A 21,584-nucleotide genomic window follows, 5' to 3' on the forward strand; every position below is an offset into this window, starting at 1 on the left:
CTATAAATGTTTTATAGAAAGTGTGACATAGACTGAAGCTCAGTCGAGCAACTATCGTGAAAATAACGATAAAATAAATAAACACTAGCAACGTCTCGTGGCGTAACCGCCCCATTGGGAGAGATTTTGACCCACCCTAAACACTGAGTAAGGCCGGGTAATTATGCTTATATTGTCTGTTAAGCATTATTGAGTGCCCGGGCAGCGGCAGGTAACCTAGCTGGAAGGATGGATTTATTATGTTTGTGTAAAACAGACATATACTTTTATTGTTTGAGAAAGATGACGAGAGATGTCATTTGAAAAGTGAGAACGGAATATAATTTCGTTCTTGGCTTGGCGAAACCCGGCTCAAGGACATCTGGCTTTTTGAGTGTAAGGTTGACGAGGTTAAACGGTCAACCCTGTGAGTGTGTGAATGAGATTGAGCTGTGATCACAGATTCTCAGACCGTTCAAGGAATCGGGACTCCCCCAGAATAACGTATTGATCGATGGTTGGTCTAGCGGTTTTGTCCAACAGACCTTTTTCCTCAATATATAAGCAAATCCCTGGGCCAGAGAAGATCAGATCGGAGCCGAATCTCGAGACAAGAACACTAACCCAAGAGAGACGCCACACCCCCTTCCGTCCACCGTCGCCATGATAGAGAACGAGGAATAAGATTCTGGACTGTTTTCTATTGTAATCGAACTGAACAATTGTACATATGTAAAACACCTATAAATTGCGTGAATTAACTTTTAGTTGACTAGAAATAAGCTGTGTTTTTTTTTTTCTTTTGGTCCGCATGAAAAGCTAATTCCTTTTTAGCGGATGCCGGCATGGAGAACCGACAACAAGGCCTGCGACGCGGAAGAATGTTGTAAAGAGCTCCCGGGAGAAGGGCAATCATGACCATTGCAGTTTCGACAGGGTCAGGGGTTACATTTGGTGACTTGCGACCGGGGGACTTCTTACAGTATCTTCTCTGGGAAAGAAGCGTTACGCATCGCTCACTAGATTTTAAAGTAGGTTTTGTACCCTGTGACAACAGTACACTATGATATGTCGTATGTGACAGTTAGAGGATTGTACCTGGAGTGAAATAATTTTTAGAGAAAATTTTTAGAGAAAATTTTTAGAAAACTCAGCGAACGTCTCTGTGTATTCATGAAAGGAAACAGAAAGCGCGTAATAGATCAGCACGTATAAACATTACGCACGCGTATGTATAAAGACTTTATTAAATTATTGTTACAAAACGGAACAGCCGCTTCTATTAGCGGAAATACTGTTCTCAATCATGTGGCGAAGCTCTTAGGCAAGAGTTTGATTTAGTTAAAGTTTTCAAACGTAAGCTTGACAGACCGCATGATTATCATCTTACCTGAAGCATGGCTGGTTGTACCTTCATCCAAAAGTGCTTGCCACCCAAATCGTGGAAGAAGTCCTGCAGTTTTTCAATGTCTTCCAGGGAAGCGACAGCATATCCGAGTGTTTCCATCAACATGATGGCATGTCGTTCCAGTGTGTCTTGGTTCATATGTATCTTCGTGCCTTCCTTGTTTGTGTGCAAAATGTGCGAGAAAAGGATGCGGAGATCGAACTCAGACTGGAAAAAACTATACAGATGAACGAGTGTAAATAGCATACGAAAAATATCGAGAAAATATCGAGCAACAAATATCAAGAAAAAAATATCGAGAAAATATAGAAAAAATATCGAGCAACAAATATCGAGAAAATATAGAAAAAATATCGAGCAAAAAATATCGAGAAAATATCGAGCAACAAATATCGAGAAAAAAATATCGAGAAAATATAGAAAAAATATCGAGCAACAAATATCGAGAAAATATAGGAAAAATATCGAGCAAAAAATATCGAGAAAATATAGAAAACAATTATCCAGAAAAAAATATCGAGAAAATATAGAAAAAATATCGAGCAACAAATATCGAGAAAATATAGAAAAAATATCGAGCAACAAATATAGAGAAAATATTGAACAAATATCGAGCAAAAAATATCAAGAAAATATAGAAAAAATATCGAGAAAATATAGAAAAAATATCGAGAAAATATAGAAAAAATATCGAGCAACAAATATCGAGAAAATATAGAAAAATATCGAGCAAAAAATATCGAGAAAATATAGAAACAAATATCGAGCAACAAATATCAAGAAAATATAGAAAAAATATCAAGCAAAAAATATCGAGAAAATACAGAAACAAATATTGAGCAAAAAATATCGAGAAAATACAGAAACAAATATTGAGCAAAAAATATCGAGAAAATATAGAAACAAATATCGAGCAACAAATATCGAGAAAATATAGAAACAAATATCGAGCAACAAATATCGAGAAAATACAGAAACAAACATCAAGCAAAAAATATCGAGAAAATATAGAAAACAAATATCGAGCAAAAAATATCAAGAAAATATAGAAAAAATATCGAGAAAATATAGAAAAAATATCGAGAAAATATAGAAAAAATATCGAGCAACAAATATCGAGAAAATATAGAAAAAATATCGAGCAAAAAATATCGAGAAAATATAGAAACAAATATCGAGCAACAAATATCAAGAAAATATAGAAACAAATATCAAGCAAAAAATATCGAGAAAATACAGAAACAAATATTGAGCAAAAAATATCGAGAAAATACAGAAACAAATATTGAGCAAAAAATATCGAGAAAATATAGAAACAAATATCGAGCAACAAATATCGAGAAAATATAGAAACAAATATCGAGCAACAAATATCGAGAAAATATAGAAAAAATATCGAGCAACAAATATCGAGAAAATACAGAAACAAACATCAAGCAAAAAATATCGAGAAAATATAGAAACAAATATCAAGCAAAAAATATCGGGCCAAAAATACCGAGAAAATATAGAAAACAAATATTGCGCAAAAAATACCGAGAAAATATGGGAAAAAATATAAAGTAAAAAATATCGAAAAAAGAGAAAAAATATCGAACAAAAAATATCGGACAAAAAATATCGAGAAAATATAGAAAAATACTGAGCAAAATTATCTAGGACATATCGAGCTAAAATATTGAAATAATATAACAAAAATTAGATTTCAGACTGTTTTCTTGTGCAAGTAGATTTAACTGAACAATTGCATGGATGTAAGACACCTGTAAATTTCGTGAATTAACTTCTATTAGACTAGAAACCTCTGCGTTTGTTTTCTTTTGGCCTGCATGAGAAGCTAATTAATTTTCAGCAGACGCCGGCATCTGGAAACGAGAACGAGGCCTGCGACGCGGAAGAATCTTGTAAAGAACTCCCGGGAGAAGGACGATCACTACTATTCCGACTTCGACGGGGTCAGAGACCGCATCTAGTGGCCGGTGTAAAGGAGTCTTTACACATGCTGCTATTTGACGTGTTCACAAACAACCACGTCATGTGGTTGTGCCAATATCAAGATCGAACCACCAGTTTCACTTGAAATGTGCACCGGTCGTCGTCTTCTGCTACATAGTCTCTATTCTTTACTTGGTCCGAAATAGGGGGATACATATAAAAATATATATAAAAGGCCGGAGGTGAGAACTGACGATTATCAACGCAGAGAGTTTTATAATTATATATATATTATATATATTCTTAGGATGAAAAACAATAAACGACGTTTCTTCAGAAAAAAAAAAAAATTATGAAAAAAATATCGCTTCTTAAAAATAAAATATGTTGAAGAAGTGAGGGTTATATAATCGTCAAACACACATTTCCTGGACGAGCATTTCTTGAATACAGTGACTATGAGGATTCTAGAACGACTAGAAATAATGTCTGGATAAACAGAGATTTCTTCGACATACAGTACCTTTTTTTTTTTTGTAACCACTTATCAAGGCCCGGAAGTCACTCGAGGAAAAAATATCGAGCAAAAATATGGAGAAAATATATAAAAAAATATCGAGCAAAAAGTATGGAAATAATATAACAAAAATTATTGAGAATATCGAAACAATAGTGAAAGAAAATATCAATAAAAATATTTAAACAAATAAGAGAAAAAATATCCAAAAAATCCAATATGAGTATACAATAACCAATGGGACAATATTGTAGTAATCGTTAGTAGTGGAAATTTGGTAAATTGGATTACTTAAGGGGAACGGCTCATCAAGAATTTGTTTACATTGGACTTGAAGACGACCACGTTGTAGTCAGCTGGAAAGCAGGCAAACGGAAGAGAGTTCCACAGGCGTGCGGTTCTAAGAAATAAGTTTTCTTCGTGGAATCTAAGTTTAGGTTTAGGCACGGATAAAGAGTGGGGGTATTCTCAAATAGTAACCCATTTAGTACTGACCAAGTTCAACGTTGCTTAATTTCGTTTATCTAACGAAACTGTGCCACCGGGAGCATGCCGTCTAATCGTAATCTTATAATATAGAATGTGCGAGTATGCATTTCGATTATTTCTTGCTTGGCCACCGAACGTTTCACTTCCGGCGCGTGCGATTTGGTGGGGTTGGGTGGTAGCGATGGGCGGTTCTTTCTGCTGTGTTATTCGATTTGCGCTCGATAAATATTTTTTGTTAATGCACTTAGTCAACCGTTTAAGTCAAGCGAAGCGTCCAGTGCACACTGCTGATCTTGGCCCGTTTTTAATCTCATTAGATTCGACCTCTTAACTCATTACTTAATAATCGGTTACGTCGGAAAATGTGGCTTTTTGTTCTTTGTTTGCTCGTCCAGCTCCCCAGGGGAGATTTCCACAAAACAACTTCAATCGAAAACTTCAAAACTATATGCAAAAAGAAAAAAAAAAACATAAACAAAAATAAAATCAAACAAGTGTACGTATAGCACATGCTACGACCAAAACTGCATGACCTCTCCGCATGCATCTGTATGCACACAGACACACAGACGCACACACACATACATATATATATATTACTTACTATATATATATATATATATATATATATATATATATATATATATATATATATATATATATATATATAAAATTTTAGTCAGTTAATGAATTTTAAAAATTATGACTTGAAATGGTCAAATTTAAAATCAAAAGATTTTTATTATTCTATGTAAGACAAAGAATATATTTGAAATATTTTAACTCCTTATCCTATAGGATTTCGATGTCTACCATCTCTTCAGAGGAGAAAATATAAGCAAATTATTATAATGGTTTACACCTTATTTGCTAAAGTCAGTGAGACATGGAAAATCACAATTAAAAGTTTTGTAAGTATTTAAATACCATAGAGTAAGGGAAATTAATGAAAAGGATATAGAAATCCACGCCCAAATTCCATGGTAAATTCCGAAGTGAATGTCTTTAGTAGCAGTGAGGTAATGGGATCCAATCTGTATTTTGAGTAATCCACATCACAAGATGTGATAGTCCTTATAGAATATTACTGCCAATAATATTTTGTAAGACCTATAATCACATTTGTTAGATGACTTAATTCTGAAGTATATATATATATATATATATATATATATATATATATATATATATATATATATATATATATATATATATATATATATATATATATACGAGCAAACAGTTAATAAAACATATTAAAAAAACACTTTGAAATGAGTTAAAAACATATTTAATCTCAAAAGGAAACACTAGATAAGTGGATAGTCCTTAATCCGCGGAGTTTCGAAGAAATATTTTCCTTCTCATCAGATGGTAGGAATTAGCAAAATGTGGGATCGGATTTTGCATGCAAAAGTATTTGATGAAACAATAAGTAAGTCAAAGATCTTATTTGAAAACAAAAAAGTGAAGCAGAGGAAATATGGTGAAGAAAAAGGTGATTACACATGAATCGATAGTCTGGTGGAAGATAAATAATCCAGTGACGGTATAATCCAAATATATAACTTCAAGAAAGTTAATTGAATTTCCATCTGCACAAGTAAAATCCCAAAATCCCGTAATTGGAAGAAGATGGTTCATAATAATCCAAAGGCAGAAATCCATGGAAAAATTCACAAAAATGTGTACAAGGAAAAAAGGAAAAAATTCCAATAATATTAATAAAAGAAAAATAAGATATGCTTTTCATTCTACTGCCGAGATATAAATATAAAGAAAGATCAAGGAAGAAAAAGAGGAGAAAAAATGGTGATAGAGTTAAATATAAAACAGAGAAACAAATGTCAAAATGACCCGGACAGGAAATGTTAAAGTCGCGAAAAAATATATAGGGCAAAATAATATAGGTCAACTGAAATGTACAGGTCATCACTTTTCAGCAAGAGTTGTTAGAAGACACTAAATGGAAAATAAATAAATAAATCAATATATATATATATATATATATATATATATATATATATATATATATATATATATATATAAAATATATAAAATAAAAATTATTTAAGGGGAGAGGATGGCCGGTATATGCAAATTCAGGAAAAAGCAAGAAAAAAAATAAGTAAAAACATATAGTAAAATATAAGTAAATATACATACAAGATATGAAAGTGGGTAGATTGATATATTAGATAGATAGGAAAGTTTAAAGAATAAAGCAGAAAATGCAGATACAAAATTGGTAAATTTAATTGTAATTTTTTATTTTTATTTTTATTTTATTTTATTTTATATATATATATATATATATATATATATATATATATATATATATATATATATATATATGATCATGATGATGATTGTATCGCTGTAGTTTCCTAGATTGAAATCTAAAATATAAATCTAAAGATGAAACTCCGGTGTTTATCTAAAAGTGTTCAATAACAAAAAGAGCGTAATTATAGTATACTAGCAGGCTGTCCGGCGTTGCCCAGTCATAAAATACGCATAATTTTAATTGATACAGAAACTGAGATATGTGCATGCGAGTATTTTTTCTTAACAGTTAACTTCTTGTAAGTAAAAAAAAAAATAAAATACTCGAGCTGAAATCGAAATCAAAACCTAAAGACATTAAATATAGTACGATGACCATTAGGCCAGTTTGACACGTGCTTTAAAAAGTGTTTTCAACCCTATTTTATCTTAACATAAGAATATCAGGTGAAAGATACACGCATGCACATTCGTGAAAGAGTTGACAAACAGATAAAAATCAAATGACTCCCTCAAGTATCATTTTTTTTCAGTTTGAAACCTTAGCAGCCCTTTTTCTGGATGAAAACCGATTAAAAGGTTTTCCACGTGTCTGAATACCCTATGTACCAAATTTCACGTATGTAGACAAAAGATTCGTTGAGTATATAGGTTGAGAAGTGTTCTCAGACACATACACATATGCTCACTTTTATTTATACAAATATTATTGGTTACATCTGAGAATACATCTTTCTGCTGCGACTCCTTCAGTAAAAGAGCGTCTTCAGGCCAGACGTTTTTGCTGTCAAATCTCTCTCTCTCTCTCTCTCTCTCTCTCTCTCTCTCTATATATATATATATATATATATATATATATATATATATACTAGCAGGAAGACCCGACTTTACCTGGTATTGAATGATGATCAACGAATGTTCCATACTCCCACATTTTTTTAAATCAAATCGATTGATTGCTTGCTCTAGTTGGGAACCCATCGCAGTGCACCGGGAAGAAGCTCCTAATGCTTCCTCGTAGTGATTCATTCCACAATACGTTGTAGTCTATATTGCACTGTAGAGAACTTACTGTTGATTGTATAAAGTTATTTTTAGATAATGGCTTGAATTAAAATTTAAAATGAAAATATCAAGTATTATCATTCAATTGTACTCTAAACAGAAGCATTCATTTCGAACGCGTCCCTGTCATATTAAAGAACCTACTGATGATTTTATATGCTGGGCCTTTCTGCTTGTGCGATGATAATGGCTTGAATTAAAGTTTAAAATGGAAAAGTCAAGTTTCATGATTCAATTGTGCTCTAAACAGACACATGGATTTCGAACGTGTCCCTGTCATATTAAAGAACCTACTGTTGATCTTATATGGTGAGCCTGTCTGCTTGTGTGGTAAGAAAACTTCTTAAATGCATTAGCATGAAGTACATTTGTGCGAAATTTCAAAAACAGCGGCCCAGCCGTTTAGGGATCTATAGGGAACGAACTTACACACACACACAAAGTTCCTTTTATAAAATAGTAGATAGATAGATTATCTATATATATTATATTTCTAAATTTATATATTAATGAAATAGGAATTGGATTGTTTTTTTGTTTTTTTTTACATAGGCATCACCACTTATCAAGGCCCAGAGGCCACTCAAGGATAAGGGTTAAAGAGTGTACAGTAGTCAATTAGACAATATAGTACTCGTTAGTATGGAAATTCGGTAAATTTGTTAACTTATATGGAACGGCTCATCAAAAACTTGTTTACATTGGACTTGAAGACAACCATATTGTAGTCAGCTGGAAAGCAGGAAAACGGAAGACAATTCCACAGGCGTGCAGTTCTGAGAAATAAGCTTTGTTCATGGAATCTACGTTTAGGTTTAAGCACATATAAAGAGTGGGGGAAATTATTGATAGTGTTTTCAGCTAGACGAGTGTTCCTTGTGAAAGTTTGGCGAGAGGGGGGGGTTAGATTGAAGCTTAGTCGAGCACTTGCCATGAAAATAACGATAAAGCAAAGACAAACTCGCAACATATCTATTGTGAGATAGAGGTTGCAGGAAAGAGAAAAGGACATCTCCATCGAGGCTACGAAGTCTATTTTGAACTCTATCAAGACAGGACAAGTCCTTCTCTAGCAGCTCCTGCCCAGATGTGGCAACAGTACTCTATCCTTGGATGTACCTGGCTCTTATATGGATAGAGAATTGCATCTTCAGTGAGATATCTACCGGATTGATAGAAGGATGCCACCATTTTTCCAGCGGCCTTGTGTCTACATATTGTTATTAAAGAAGTTGTATTTTTCCCTCGAGAGCCATGAATTTAATAGTTGTCCTGTTTTTAAATCAATGAAACAGCTACATGGTAAACAGGTGATGATACCCATTTTGTATTTAACAATTTAAATTTGAATTTCTCTTTTTTGTCACTGTTAAATAGTTCAATTCCCTTTTGTAGTTGTGAATTTTATGGCGGGAAGTCTGCTTATGCATGTGCTAAATCTATGACATGTTGAACTTAGTATTCCTAGGAATTGAAACTGAATTTTTCAGCAAATATGGCGATTAATGAATAATCTCATGTCGCTAAGGGTAGAAAACATACGACTTAATTCATTTCAAAATGAACCGTTCCAAAATAAAATTATTTCATCCTGTCAACTAAAATAGCTCATTTTTAGCCAATTAAATACGAGAAAAACTTATGATTCGTAGGATCAGTCTGAGTGCATTATGCCAAATTTGATGGATGGTTACATTTGTGCCTCTTTTCTGCATTAAATACTACTCCCTCTTATTCCAAACCCATGCATTGAGCGAATAAAATATTACTTAATTCGCTGCACCTTATTATAATAAAGGTTCATATACATTTTTAGCCAGATTGGTCCAGTAGTTTTCGAGAAAACTTCTGAAGCAAATTTGGCATTGTAGTGACTAATCCCTATTAATCTCGAGTGACCCCAAACTGAACACAGAACGGATACTTAATACTTAGTTTGCTGCATTTTATCATAATAAAGGCCTATACAAAATTTAAGTCATATCGCGCAGTAGTTTCCGAGAAAAAACAGGCATACAAGCAAAGAGAAATCAAATATCTTAACGACTATATGTTTCTCTCTGTCGGTCGGTCGGTCTGTCTGTTGGTCTGTCGGTCAGTCTGTCTGTCTATTTGTCTCCATATTTTCAAACTGTATCTGCTCCGAATCTAAAGATCGCAGACCGGCAGTAGGGGCCTCGATTTTCTACGGGCCGTTAGTTGGTTAAATTTGTTTTTAAGGGATCAAAAATAGGTGAAAATTGAAAAAAAAAGATCTTAGTTTATTTTTTAATTTTTAATCGGTTTATATATGTGCCATGTTAGTGTAGTGGTAACGTCATGAGCTTTGAATGCTTCGGTTTCGATTCTAGCTGATGGCATCTGAATATTTTTTTTTTTTTTTTTTTTAACCTTTGAAATCATGACTCTATAATAATATATACAAAATCTGGACAAATTAAAATATCATATTTAAACATATTTTACGCCCCGGGCAAAGCTGGGAGGCCTCACCCTCGCTAGTATAATATAGATGTACATTTCAGAAAGTAATATTTGTTGTTATTGATTTGAATAATATTTAACTGACAATTATTTTTTTACTGTAATAAGACAAAGAATATTTATTGTTTCTAAAAGAATTAAATTGTAACAATTCCGAATAACTATATTCGTTTCATTTTTTGGAAGACTTGTACTACCAGATCAGGCTGTCTGAAGATATTGGCTTCCTTAGGCGAAATGTACCTAACATGGATACTTTTTTGGTTTTTCTACTTCCTTTTGCAAAACTCATTCATGTTCTGCAAAACCAAAAACAAAAACAAAAACAACCAACCTTCCCCCCCCCCGCTTTTTTCTTTCATACTATTTCCCCTTTCTCTTCGTATCTCCCCAACTTTCTGACTGGTTTCCCAACTTAAAATGTACCAAACATTAATACTGTAACCCCTTTTCCACTCCCATTGCTAAACTCATTCATGTTCTGCAGGTCAAGGAACAAAACCGATAAAATCCACTCTAAAACAACCAAACCAAACACTACAAACTAGCGACTGAAGATACAAAAAGCTTGAAGAATAAAAACCTTTTACAAAATAACTGGATGCAACATGAATATTATTTCCAAAATAATTGGATTCAGCATTAAATAACCCGAAAAGGGTTGATATGCCGTAAAACAACCAAACCAAATTTATTGGAAAAATATTTAGCTGTCAAAGCAATTATTTTACTTCAGAAAGATCAATCATTTTTTTTTCATGCGAGGCCCATTCCGAAAGTAACGCCTATCATTTAACTCAAGAAGTTTAACACCTACAAAGGCAGGAGTTGTAAATTTGAACGAGCGACCTTTTTTGTGCTTCAGAATTGTTTTTTCTACATAGTCACCACTATGCACTTTTGTCAGCGATGTACGAGAGCCTCAATTCCTCGGTTGCAAAAGTCAGCACCTGCCGAGGTTGTCCATATTTTTGCAACTGCGATTACAGTATTGTTGTTGGGAAAATGCCGCCCATGTAATGCGTGATTCAGAGGTTTGAATAAGTGAAAGCCTGACGCTAACAGATCGAGACTATACAGTAGGTGAGACAGCATTGCCGAGTCAAACTTTGCCACACATTCCGTGGTCTTCAAACTTGTGCGTGGCCTGGCTTTGTCATGTTGCCCTTTTCTCTAGCCTTGCATGGACAACCAGGCCCTTCAGCTTTGTCAATGTTTCAACACAACAGTCGAAGTTGACAATTCAATTCAAGTTCCAAGAAATCCAGGAGGATGACGTCCTTCATGTCCGAAAGACAGTGCGTATCACTTTGCCTGCAGATGTCTGCATTTTGAACTTCTTTGTTGGGGAGCATTAGTGGTGTTATTTCATCGACTGCCATTTGTGTCCAGCTCATAGTGATAACACCACGTTTCGTCACAAGTGATGATACCGACCAAAAATCTGTCCTCTTCGGCTTCGTACTAAAGCAACAAGTCCTGACAGACATGCCATCGGTGATCTTTTGGTCCTACTGAAGCATTCGTGAAACCCACCGAGGCTACACTTTGCTGTAATCCTAGGGATGACAACATATTTCACAATGTAGTGACACCCACATTCAACTCCACGTACACTCATTCATCATTATCTGCCGATCAGCACTGATGAGTTGATCGTGGCGCACATTATTTTCTAAGGTAGTGGCTGTGCATGAGCATCTGGAGCGCGCTGTGTCACTCACATTTCTGTTGCCACTCTAAAATCGACGAACCGATTTTCTTAAAGCGCTGATATCAACTGCAATGGCTTTTTAAACATTCAACGGGCACCGCTGAACTGGTACAATTTTTTTCTGCATGGAGGAATTCAATGACGTATCTCTGCTTCTGATGTACGTCCATGACAAGGGTTATTTTCTTAGAGTCTCACATCGTCGATATCTGCAACAGAGAGACAAAATTTCAGGTCATAAATGCATAAGTTCAGTCATCATAACAATGCTGTTTGCAATCCCTTCTTATTCATTCGGGTGGAATAACAACAAAAAAAAAGGTGGCATTACTTTTGGAACGACCCTGGTATAATTTCAAAAGAATTATTATCGTTAAGAGTAAATTATAAAGACTATTGCAGAAAACGCTGTGGAATTTCTACGCAGTCCTCCTGGTCATTTATATATAACTTCCTACGTCTTGTTCAAATATACAATTGTCAAGACAACCTAGCCTTACATAAAAGAGAAATTTAATCTACGTTTCGTCTCTTTTTCATCTTCTGATTTTCCAGATCATTATATAAAACTCAGGACACAGAACGGAACGCGACAGTTACGCCTCATTTCTGCCTTCCAGAACAGCTCGTGGGAGTTTTTTGGTTTGTTTTTTTTCGCCAGTGGAACGGAAAATATAAAAGCATAATCAAGGCAGCATGGATCCCGTTCATTTCAATTCGATCCAGAAATAACAATATTGATTTCTATCAGTTCGAATATTAAGAGAGAAAAGGAAAAAGAATAAGTGGACTACACAGGATATATATATATATATATATATATATATATATATATATATATATATATATATATATATATATATATATATACTAGCATGGATGCCCGGCGTTGCCTGGATGTTTGGAGGTGTATGTTGAGCAAAAAAAAAAAAAGTGGTAGTAGGAAGGCAGGCTCAAACCCATATCGCAAAGGAGGAAAAGAACTGGGAAAAAACCTAACGTCTTTGTTGTGACGACCAATTCAATTACGGTTAGGCAATCGAAACAAGATGATAACTTTCAAAAATATCGGCGAAAAAAAGCGACCCCCCCCTGTAGAAAAGTGCCAAATTTAAGGTGAATATATTAATGTTTTTAGCCAATTTTTCTATATTTGTCGTCTGAAAGGTCGAACTTCAAAACGATACTGATCTTGTAAAAATCCTTCGCCTCTGTCAAAAGTTTTAGGCAGACATACATACATACATACATACATTTATATATTGATAACTTAAATTTTCGACCCAAACCGATTAAAAATCTTACCCTATCTCTGAATACCCTTTACGTAACATTTCAAATGTTTAGACCAGAAATTGTCTGAGTAATTTGGTAGAGACCAGAGCGATCAATTTTTTTTAACTTTGACCCCTATTATGACCCCTTAAAATTTATTGTTTTGGACTCAAATCATGTTATTAAGTTAGATCCATATACAAGGAACCTATATCTAAATTTTCAAGTGTTTAGATCTATAATTGTCGGAAGAGTTTGGTAGAGTTCTCAAAGGTCAAATCGTTGAACTTTGACCCGTTAACAGCAAAATTTCTGGCCGAAAACCGATTACAAAGATTTTCCCAAATCTCAATACCCTGCATATCAAATTTCACGTCTGTAGACTGAAAATTAGCAAAGTTATTCCGTGGGAAAATGTACACACACACACACACACACACACACACACACACACACACACACACACACACACACACACACACACATACACGCAAACCTTTATAGATATACTAGCATTTCAGCCCGGCGTTGCCCGGGTGTTTGAAGGTGTATGTTGAGCAAAAAAAAAACGTCAATTTTTTAAAATTTGACCCCTATTATGACCACTTAACATTTATTGTTTTCCACTCAAATCGAGTTATTAAGCTAGATACATGTTCAAGGAACCTATATCTAAAATTTCAAGTATGTAGACCCAAAATTGCCGGAGGAGTTTGGTAGAGTTCTCAAAGGTCAAATCGTTGAACTTTGACCCCTTAATCGCAAAATTTCTGGCCAAAAACCGATCACATAGATTTTTCCAAATCTCAGTACTCTGTTTATCAAATTTCGAGTCTGTAGACTTAAAATTGACAGAGTTATTGCGTAGGGAAATGTACACACACACACACACATACAAATTCACTTTTATAGATATATAGATGTTGTGGGGAATCATCCTCCAAATGGACTGTTCTATTCATTATATAAACCATAGACCTTTTGATCCCAGGTGTGGATTAAACACCAGAGCTACCGATCGTCACGTTGGTTTGTTATTTTTCCTGCGATTGTTTTACATATTATTATTATTATTGTTATTGCCGTGTTAAATTTGTTTTATTTGTTAAAGTTGTTATTTTCCTGCTGTTATTTTTGAACGGGACTTTTACCTTATTTTTTTTTTAATTTTTTTTTTCCCCTCTCTAACCCGTCGGCCATGGCGTCCGCCAGCAATGTGCCGTCGGAAGAGGACAAAAGTGGCGAACAAAAGAATGGGTGGGCAAAACCACCCAAAGTTAAAATAGACGTTAACAACTTTTTAACGGAAGCAAGGAAATGTTTGCAATATGTTACAGAGACAGGAGTTACGTTAGAAGCACCACGGCTACAGGAATTTGCCAAGAAAACGATCTCACTTTTTGTGGTAGATCGCAAGACCAAAAAATTGATCAGGTCAACAAAGGAAACTGTAACTAAATTACTGGCAACGGCAGGAATGCGTGCGGATCGTGTAACGAAATGCAGAGGCTACAATACCTGGGCCGCCCTGTTTAAAACAGAAGAAGAATGTGTCGCACTAACTAAAAAAGAAATCATTACACAAGAATACATTTTAAGAATAAAGTACCTAGGACGGAGGAGAACGACTGTTTCGATTTTCGAAGTGCCAGGGGCGGTCCCAGGTGAATATCTAGCTGCCTACCTCCTGAAATTCGGTGATATCACTGGTATAGAGGTGGACCAGTACAACGGAGTCTGGTCCTTCGACATACTATTAAACAAAGAAGCTTTCCTCGAAATACCCTACTTCCTGGAAGCGGGAGCTGAAAAACTCCCCATTGTGGTCACAGGGAGGAGGCCGACCTGCTGGATTTGTAGTGAAGTAGGTCACTTAACCTACACATGTCCGAAAAAGACCAAAACAAATGTGACAAACACAACAAACCCTAAAGAGGTGATTGTTGGGCACCTCGAACCTGAGGCTAGAACGCCAAACACAAGCAAAAAAATTGAAGTGATTAAAGAAATCACAACAGAAGAATTTGAGAAAAAATTCAACTCTGAGATGGAATCACCTAAAAAGAGAGAATGGACGCTGGTACCGTTTTCTAAATCGCCTCGTAAAACGTACGCGGATAAACTGACCAAAGAGCAGATACTAGACATTATGACCAGTAAAGACCCGGGGGGCAACAAGTTTAAGGCCCTGCTAAAAATAAAGGACTCGCTTAATGAAAAGCGCAAGCAAAGCGAGAAGAAAAAAGAAAAAGAAAAAATATTAGATTTCCCCGAATCTCTCTTCCCCGAAAAGCCTGTCCCTCCTCCAAAAGAGAAAAGATCACCCCGTAAAGCGCCACCCCTCTCTCCCGCAAACGTACCAAAAAGAGACCCAAAGTTGACAACCCTAGGCTCCCCATCCAAAAAGACCCCTAAACCGTCCCCTAAACCGTCTCCATTCTGCTCCCCAAACAATACACCCCAAAACTCCCCTCCCGCTTCCCCTATGAAAATTGACATGCCCCCTCCTCCATCACCTCGCCCTTCTACTTCTAAAAAGAAAAGACAAAGAAGTCCCTCCGTGGAAAAAGACCAGAAAAAGAAAAGACCCCCTTTTTTTCAGGGCAAAGACGTGTGTAAGATCACGGCTAATATAGAGACCATATCCAAAAATCACGTTAGAAAAGACTACCGAAACCTCTACGCGGTGAAACAGATAAGCAAACTGGACATTACAAACCCAGAAAATTTTCCTAATGCCAAAAGACTTTTAACTGTGGTCAGATGTCGTGAAGAGGCCAAAGGAGTTTGGACTATGCTGGAGGAAGCAAACTCCGCTTTTAATATCATTCCTCCAGCAGCCTTTTTTAGCGACTCTGACATACTTAAAATGGAGAAACTATGTGTTGGACGCGTCCCCATAAAAATCCACCCTTCACTTTATAGAGCGATTAAGTTAACATTTCCTCTAGACATCGGTGGTCTGTCCCCTGATGGGGCCATCACTAATGAGATGACCTCTGGATCATTGGGGACAGCTGTCGGTGTCTTGGCACCGTCCATGTTTGTTAAGGATACCCAACCCTAGATAGATCATAATGGCTTTAAGGTTAGCTACTTTGAATGTCCGAGGGTTGAGGGACGCCTCTCGTAAACTTCGAGTTGCACGCGACCTTCAACGCCTCGGGGTGGATATATGCTGTGTACAGGAAACGCACTTCATTCCCAGTGATTATCAGGGTGTGCTGCTTAGAGACTTTCAGCTCTATTCAGCACATTTTGATTCCCACTCGAGGGGTGTTTCCTGGCTAGTTAGACGCACTCTTGATGCTTCGTGTGACCCAGTCTATGCTGATCCAGAGGGAAGAGTGCACGTGCTGGATGTTACCGTAAAGGATGTGGCATTTCGATTTATTGGGGTTTATGCTCCCAATAGCCATGGCGAGAGGGTTTCCTTTTTTCGGGGGATTGAGCCCTTCATGAATTCGTCTCGGCGGATAGTTTTAGCGGGAGACTGGAACGCGGTCCTGGATCCCGATTTAGATCGCGGGGGTAATACTTCAAGGGCTACTAACCAGAACCGGGATGCTAAGGCGTTTCGAGACTTTATTGACAAGTTTGATCTTGTCGATAAATTTCGAAACGAAAAGCCCGGGGATGTAGTTTGGACTTGGACAGGTAGACGCGGCTCCGATCCGGTGCAACTTTCGACTTACATCGATCGGTTCTTAGTTAAGAGAGTCGACTTAGGGCTTTTAGACTGTCCAAGTTTTCATAACATAGTTTATTCGGACCATAGGTTAGTCCGGGTTCGGGTAAACTTAGATAGCGTTAAACCTAGGATGGCGAGTTACTGGAAGTTCAACACGTCTTTGTTCGACGTGAAGGGCTTCCGGGAACAGCTTTTACTAACAATACAGAGGGAATTGACGGGAGCCATTATCGGGAATAAGTGGTGGGGAAAACTTAAACAAGTAATTAGGTCCTTCGCTGCTGATTTTAGTCATCGACTCAATCTTAGTTCTAGAGCAGCGAAAGCGGCACTAGATGATAGATTAAAAAGGGCGGTGGAGGAGGGGGATAGTGATAGTTATACTTTAATTAAGGCTGAACTGAACTCCCTGGATAACAGGAAGGACCAGGGTCTAGTAGTTAGGGCTAGGTTAAAAAGAGTGCCGAACGAGGCAACAAACATGGCCGCGTCAATGCGTGCGGAGGAGCGTCGACGTGCGACTGATCGACACATCGCCAGTGTCACATTGCCGGCCGGACGAACCGTAACATCAAATGATGGAATCCTGGAGGGTTTTCGAGCTCATTTGCAGGAGCTTTTTACCATGGAGCCCGGTCTGGAGATTGAACAGTTTGACACGTATTTAGCTGACTTTTCTCGCCTTGAAGCGACCGAAGCAGCTACGTGTGAAGGTAGCATAAAAGAGGAAGAAGTCCTTGAGGCTCTGAAACAAGTCGGGCTAGACAGAACCCCTGGGATTGATGGTCTGCCTTACGAGGTGTACTTGAGGCTGTCGCCCATTTTTATTCCTTTGCTGGCCACACTCTTCAACTCCTGGTTTAGGAACGGGTCTATACCTCAGTACTTTACCAGGGGAATCATTAAATTGCTTCGCAAAGATAAAAATGGAGGGGATGGGATTAGCAATTTCCGGCCCTTAACGATGTTAAACACAGAGTTAAAGATTTTGGCCAAGATCTTAGCAAATCGTCTGCAGGTTGTTTTACATCGTCTCATAAGTCCCGAACAGACGTGTTCTGTTAAGGGCCGGACGATTCAAGATAATTTGCACGCGATACGCTTGATCATAGAGAAAGTCGACACAGAAGCCGCGCTGATCAATTTAGATCAGTCCAAAGCATTCGATAGGGTGGACCATCGTTACCTAGGGGCTGTTCTTTGCTCGGCTGGGTTTGGACCCCAGTTTCGCTCATGGATTCGCCTCTTGTATGCTAACCCCGGTGCTATGGTGGAGGTGAATGGGGTGAGATCGAAGCCCTTCAGGTTAACAAGATCTATCCGTCAAGGTTGTCCGTTATCACCCATGCTGTATGTCATCGCGCTTGAGCCCTTTTTGCGCCAGCTTAGGGTGAATCCGGTCCTTCGCGGGATTACTTTGCCAGGTGGTTCTACCCCAGTAAAGTATACCGCCTATGCCGACGACGTGACTGTGCTTGTAACGAGCAATGCCGAGATTAGAGTCGTCGACATGGAAACAAGACGGTATGCACAGGTAACAGGGGCCATAATCAACCACGTTAAGTCTATTGGCTTACGTGTTGGTGCCTGGAGGGGAACGCCCCTTCAGGGGCCCTTTGGCTGGACTGATGGGCCCTGCAAGCTACTCGGCGTCTGGTTTGGCCCCGACCTCCAGCTGGAGAAAAATTGGTCGGAAGTGTTGAAAGCGGTCAGGACCACAGCTCATTTGTGGTCTTTGAGAAATCTAACTTTAAAGGGTCGGGCGGAGGTATGCAATACTCATATCTACCCCCTGATCCTATACCGTCTATCAGTGCTTCCACTCCCGAAGTCCTCACTACTTGAACTAGTGCGTGCTCTTTTCGCGTTCTTATGGCGCGGAAAGCAAGCCATGGTTGCTCGGGAGATCTGTTGCCTGCATCCGTCTGAAGGCGGTCTGGGTATGCCGAATATCAAAATACGTAGACACACTCTAAGGCTGATATACCTAGACCGAATGTGTACACCTGACTTAGGGAACGGTGTCTTCTGGATGGAAGACACTAAGAAAGCCTTTCCGGCTTTGGAGAATGTGCATTCGGCTGAGGGGGAGGCACGCAGGAGGCCCCGAAACGAATGCCATTTCTATCGCGAGTGTCGACAGGCGTTGAAGTTCCTTCAACGGGTGAATGAAAGCCTCTCTGACACCCGGCTGTTGTCTCGCAAAGCGCTATATAGGGTTTTAGTGAGGGGATCTGTCCGAGACGAAAAGATTGAGGAGTTCGGTTTCACGAATGAGGAGCGTCGCTCGATGTGGCCTTGGGCGCCCGGGCTGAGCTGTTTCGATAACTACGAGGCATCGCTCACCTGGCTGGTAATCCGAGATGCCCTCTGGGTTCACAAAAAACTTTTCATAGCGGGTTTTACAATGACACCTAGTTGTGTCCGATGCGGAGAATGGGAGGAAGACCTAAGCCATGCTTTCTTCCGCTGCGCTATCGTTCGACCGTTATGTGAGTTAGTTGAGAGCTTCACGGTTCGCATACTGAACGGGCGTTTTTTTGTGCTGGATGCGGTTTCCCCGTGCTGCAATTGGGCGCCGAGTATGAAGAAAGAGGAACGTTATGTTTTTCTGTGTTTGCTAGCTGTTATGAGAGGCGTGATTTGGTCGACACGACAGAAGGAAGTTTACGGAGATGAGACCTTCACTGCTCCCCAGCTTGTTCTCATGTTCAAGCATCGGTTGAAAATGCGAATTAAGCTGGAGAAGGTGAAACTCACTCCTGTGAATTTCAACGAAAGGTGGGTGAAAGCTTCGCGACTGTGTAGAGTGACTGGAGCTGGCCTTGAATTCGTTTCTGATTTGATTTAGGTCAAAAAGGATTTTGGGTATCCTGAACTAACAAGACATCAGTATCGGACCGATTAGTTTAGTATGGGTTAGTTAGGCTTTATTGTTTGATTTTTTAACTTAGCTAGAGTATGTATGTGTTCATCGTCCCAGTCCCTCTTTTAGTTTGCCCTTGTCCCCCCCCCCTTTTTTTTTTTTTTTTTTTTTCCCCACCTTAGGTTCGATAACCCCCATTCCCGACCCCAATTAGGTGACGGATGGACTGCTTTGTCAGTGATTCAGGTCGTTTTTGTGGTGTTTATTTAATAAAGTCAGTTTTCGTGTGGACCTGCGTCTTTTCGACTGACAAAGCTTTCTATCTGCCATAATTAGTAGTGGGGGGCTCTTTTACTAACTACTATTTTTTCATTGTAAATATTTCATTCTTTTTGTATATAAAATTTTTAGCCCCCCCCCCCACATCATGTATATATCATTTTTCGGGTTATAATTAGGATTCCCATAGAGTGATTCTGGTATTCTGGTGAAAGAGTCTAGTTAAGTTAACTTTATGTTAGATAGGTCCACATTACCCCCCCCCTATTTTTGGCCTTGTGCCACATTTTGTGTATATTTGTGCAAATAAATATTAACACCAGAGCTCCCGATCTTCACGTTGGTTTGTTATTTTTCCTGCGATTGTTTTACATAGTATTATTGTTATTGCCGTGTTAAATTTGTTTTATTTGTTAAAGTTGTTATTGCTGTTATCTTCCTGCTGTTATTTTTGAACGGGACTTTTACCCTTTTTTTTTTTAAATCTTTTTTTCCCCCTCTCTAACCCGTCGGCCATGGCGTCCGCCAGCAATGTGCCGTCGGAAGAGGACAAAAGTGGCGAACAAAAGAATGGGTGGGCAAAACCACCCAAAGTTAAAATAGACGTTAACAACTTTTTAACGGAAGCAAGGAAATGTTTGCAATATGTTACAGAAACAGGAGTTACGTTAGAAGCACCACGGCTACAGGAATTTGCCAAGAAAACGATCTCACTTTTTGTGGTAGATCGCAAGACCAAAAAATTGATCAGGTCAACTAAGGAAACTGTAACTAAATTACTGGCAACGGCAGGAATGCGTGCGGATCGTGTAACGAAATGCAGAGGCTACAATACCTGGGCCGCCCTGTTTAAAACAGAGGAAGAATGCGTCGCACTAACCAAAAAGGAAATTATCACACAAGATTACGTATTAAGAATGGAGTACCTAGGACGGAGGAGAACGACTGTTTCCATTTTCGAAGTGCCAGGAGCGGTCCCAGGTGAATATCTAGCTGCCTACCTCCTGAAATTCGGTGATATCACTGGTATAGAGGTGGACCAGTACAACGGAGTCTGGTCCTTCGACATACTATTAAACAAAGAAGCTTTCCTCGAAATACCCTACTTCCTGGAAGCGGGAGCTGAAAAACTCCCCATTGTGGTCACAGGGAGGAGGCCGACCTGCTGGATTTGTAGTGAAGTAGGTCACTTAACCTACACATGTCCGAAAAAGACCAAAACAAATGTGACAAACACAACAAACCCTAAAGAGGTGATTGTTGGGCACCTCGAACCTGAGGCTAGAACGCCAAATACAAGCAAAAAAATTGAAGTGATTAAAGAAATCACAACAGAAGAATTCGAAAAAAAATTCAACTCCGAGATGGAATCGCCTAAAAAGAGAGAATGGACGCTGGTACCGTTTTCTAAATCGCCTCGTAAAACGTACGCGGATAAACTGACCAAAGAGCAGATATTAGACATTAGGACCAGTAAAGACCCGGGGGGCAACAAGTTTAAGGCCCTGCTAAAAATAAAGGACTCGCTTGATGAAAAGCGCAAGCAAAGCGAGAAGAAAAAAGAAAAAGAAAAAGAAAAAAAGATATTAGATTTCC

The 21,584-nt window shown here is 38.1% G+C and overlaps 1 protein-coding gene across 1 annotated transcript in view; it reads right to left on the reverse strand.

Annotated features, from left to right (window-relative positions):
- LOC145260228 (neuroglobin-like) overlaps window positions 1–21,584 on the reverse strand; it is a 118,761-nt gene that overhangs the window by 37,274 nt on the left and 59,903 nt on the right. Inside the window, exon 3 of the mRNA XM_080118054.1 lies at window positions 1,370–1,604. Within this exon, the coding sequence (XP_079974180.1) occupies window positions 1,370–1,604 (235 nt within the window). The remainder of the gene's footprint in view (window positions 1–1,369; window positions 1,605–21,584) is intronic.

Source organism: Euprymna scolopes, chromosome 36, assembly GCF_053919585.1.
Source record: "Euprymna scolopes isolate OS-2025 chromosome 36, ASM5391958v1, whole genome shotgun sequence".
Lineage (NCBI taxonomy): Eukaryota > Metazoa > Mollusca > Cephalopoda > Sepiida > Sepiolidae > Euprymna > Euprymna scolopes.